The sequence below is a fragment of the Halyomorpha halys genome, unplaced genomic scaffold (genome assembly GCF_000696795.3).
Source record: "Halyomorpha halys isolate HHAL.00 unplaced genomic scaffold, Hhal_1.1 Scaffold1704.1, whole genome shotgun sequence".
In the NCBI taxonomy this organism is placed as follows: Eukaryota; Metazoa; Arthropoda; class Insecta; order Hemiptera; family Pentatomidae; genus Halyomorpha; species Halyomorpha halys.
This window is the reverse complement of record NW_027107560.1, coordinates 17,234-19,242: the sequence shown is the minus strand read 5'-3', so window position 1 is coordinate 19,242 and position 2,009 is coordinate 17,234. Positions and strand designations below refer to the sequence as shown.

Here is a 2,009-nt window from a genome sequence, read left to right as displayed (position 1 = left end):
CCGAATCTGTTTCCTAATGAAAACATAAATTCGATATTTTGAAAAGATTTTTATAATTAATGATTAATAGTTTAAAAACAGATGGATCATCATCTTACCTATACACATTCTCGGCCCTTCGCCAAAGGGGAGGTAAGTATAGGGTTTGATATTTCCTTCATTATCTGGAGAGAATCTCTCTGGATCGAAGTTCTCAGGATTTGGGAAGTATTGGGGATCGTGGTGCAGCGACCAGACTGGTATGACTATCTGGTCTCCTTTCTCTATTCTTCCACCATCCGGCATCGAGAGTGGCTCAACGCATGTCCTCACCAACTGTGGTAGGGTCGGATATTTTCTCATTCCCTCTGGAATATATTACAACTGTAAATAGTTTTTAAATAATTTTATATTAGAAATAATATCAACATAACTGAATTATAATGAAATCAGCATTACCTGATACGACCATATCTAAGTACTTCATCTCATTCACTGCCTGATACGTGACTCCTCCATGTTTCTTGATCACTTCTTGAATCTCTTCTCTCAATTTTTCTTGTATATCCTGGTGCAAGGCGAGCTCATAAAGGCAGAATGTCTGAACTGAACTAGAAGTCTCATAACCGGCAATGAAGAAAAGAAAACACTGTGCAGCCATCACTTCTAGACTCATTTCTGAAACACCGGCTTTTATTAAAAATGAATTATTAGATAGTAGTATTGAGTCCATTAGAACTGTACCAACCAAATTCTTCTTTAATCTTTTCTTTTCCTTCTTCATGTAGAGAACCCTTGTTCTTCAAATGGATTAGGAGGTCCAGAAAATCGTTTCTCGTAACGTGATTTTTTTCGCGATATTCGACAGTATCTGATATCAGTTGCATGATGTAGTCTTCAATCCACTTAGAAGTGAACCTGCAACATAAAGTCATTAATTTTGTCATCAAATTATTTTATTGAATAGTACTTCATATAACAGCTTGCTTCTTATTTCAGCTTTCTTTATATTTATGTTGTATAAACAGTTCAAAGGACTGTAATTCATACTAACGCTAATTATAGTCAAATTAAAATATTTGATTTTTTTTTTCCATTAGAAGGAATATTTGTTTTCATTTGAAAACTGGTTGAAGCAGCTATTCAGCAAAGAAGATCTCGAACAATGTGATTTGGGAAAAGGTTTGCCTGGCAACACCAATGTTTAATTAAACCATCCTATTCCCTAGATAGTTCACAAGAAGGGTTTTATTAAATGCTCTCTCGTTATTTTCAGCATCTCACTTGGACGTATTATAGAGCATTCTATTCTCCGATTTATAGTTATCTTACACTATGTATTGTCTTACAGAAGTACGTCATGATTCTTCTTTTAGTATCTTCATCTCCCCCTATTGCCCTACTTAATTTGGCCAGAAAATCGTTTCATCTATACAGGTTTCATCTTTCAGCTATTTTATTTATACATGCTCTGTTATTTGAAGCCACTGGAGGACCCAGATAATCGACATGTGTAGTGGCTGGTAATCGCTCCTCTTCAAGCATTCCAGCTATTCGCCAATAGGGCCGTACGAAGAACTGATCTTTGAAAACATCTCTATATGGAACTTTATTTTCCATAGAGAACAACTCAATTTTTTCAAACTTGTATCCTGCAATTTCTGAAACAATGGTGGCCAACAAAAGCATTATGAAGGATATATCGAAGAGAAGCGACAAGAAACACCACTCTCTCCTTTACTCCATGTCTGCAGGACGTCATTAGAGCGTATTTCCTTTCCGTTAGTTGAGTTGTATTAAAGTGGTTAAAATGAAATCTTCCAGAACCTTGATTATCACGGGAAGGAGACCTTTAAGGTCATATAACTTAGGGAGCTGTGGAACCCTCCCTCTTAGAGGAGTCAGATGACTTGTCTACTGGGTACCACCCTATTCTAAACATAGTGGGGGCCATGTATTAATTTTGTGGGACCACCACATAAATAAAAGTCAACCTCTCAATCCGGATTCCAAACCGAGCCACTGCAGTT

At 36.7% G+C, this 2,009-nt stretch overlaps 1 protein-coding gene across 1 annotated transcript; it reads right to left on the bottom strand.

Moving 5' to 3' along the window:
• Window positions 1-5: 5 nt before the first annotated feature.
• On the bottom strand, window positions 6-1,983 carry LOC136795423 (probable cytochrome P450 6a13; the record flags this gene model as incomplete). Its single annotated transcript, XM_067045954.1, has 4 exons — window positions 728-1,983; window positions 439-657; window positions 99-347; window positions 6-13 (listed from the first exon to the last, which is right to left on the bottom strand). Coding segments are annotated over exons 1-4 (675 nt in total), but the record flags the coding sequence as incomplete, so codon positions are not given.
• Window positions 1,984-2,009: the final 26 nt, after the last annotated feature.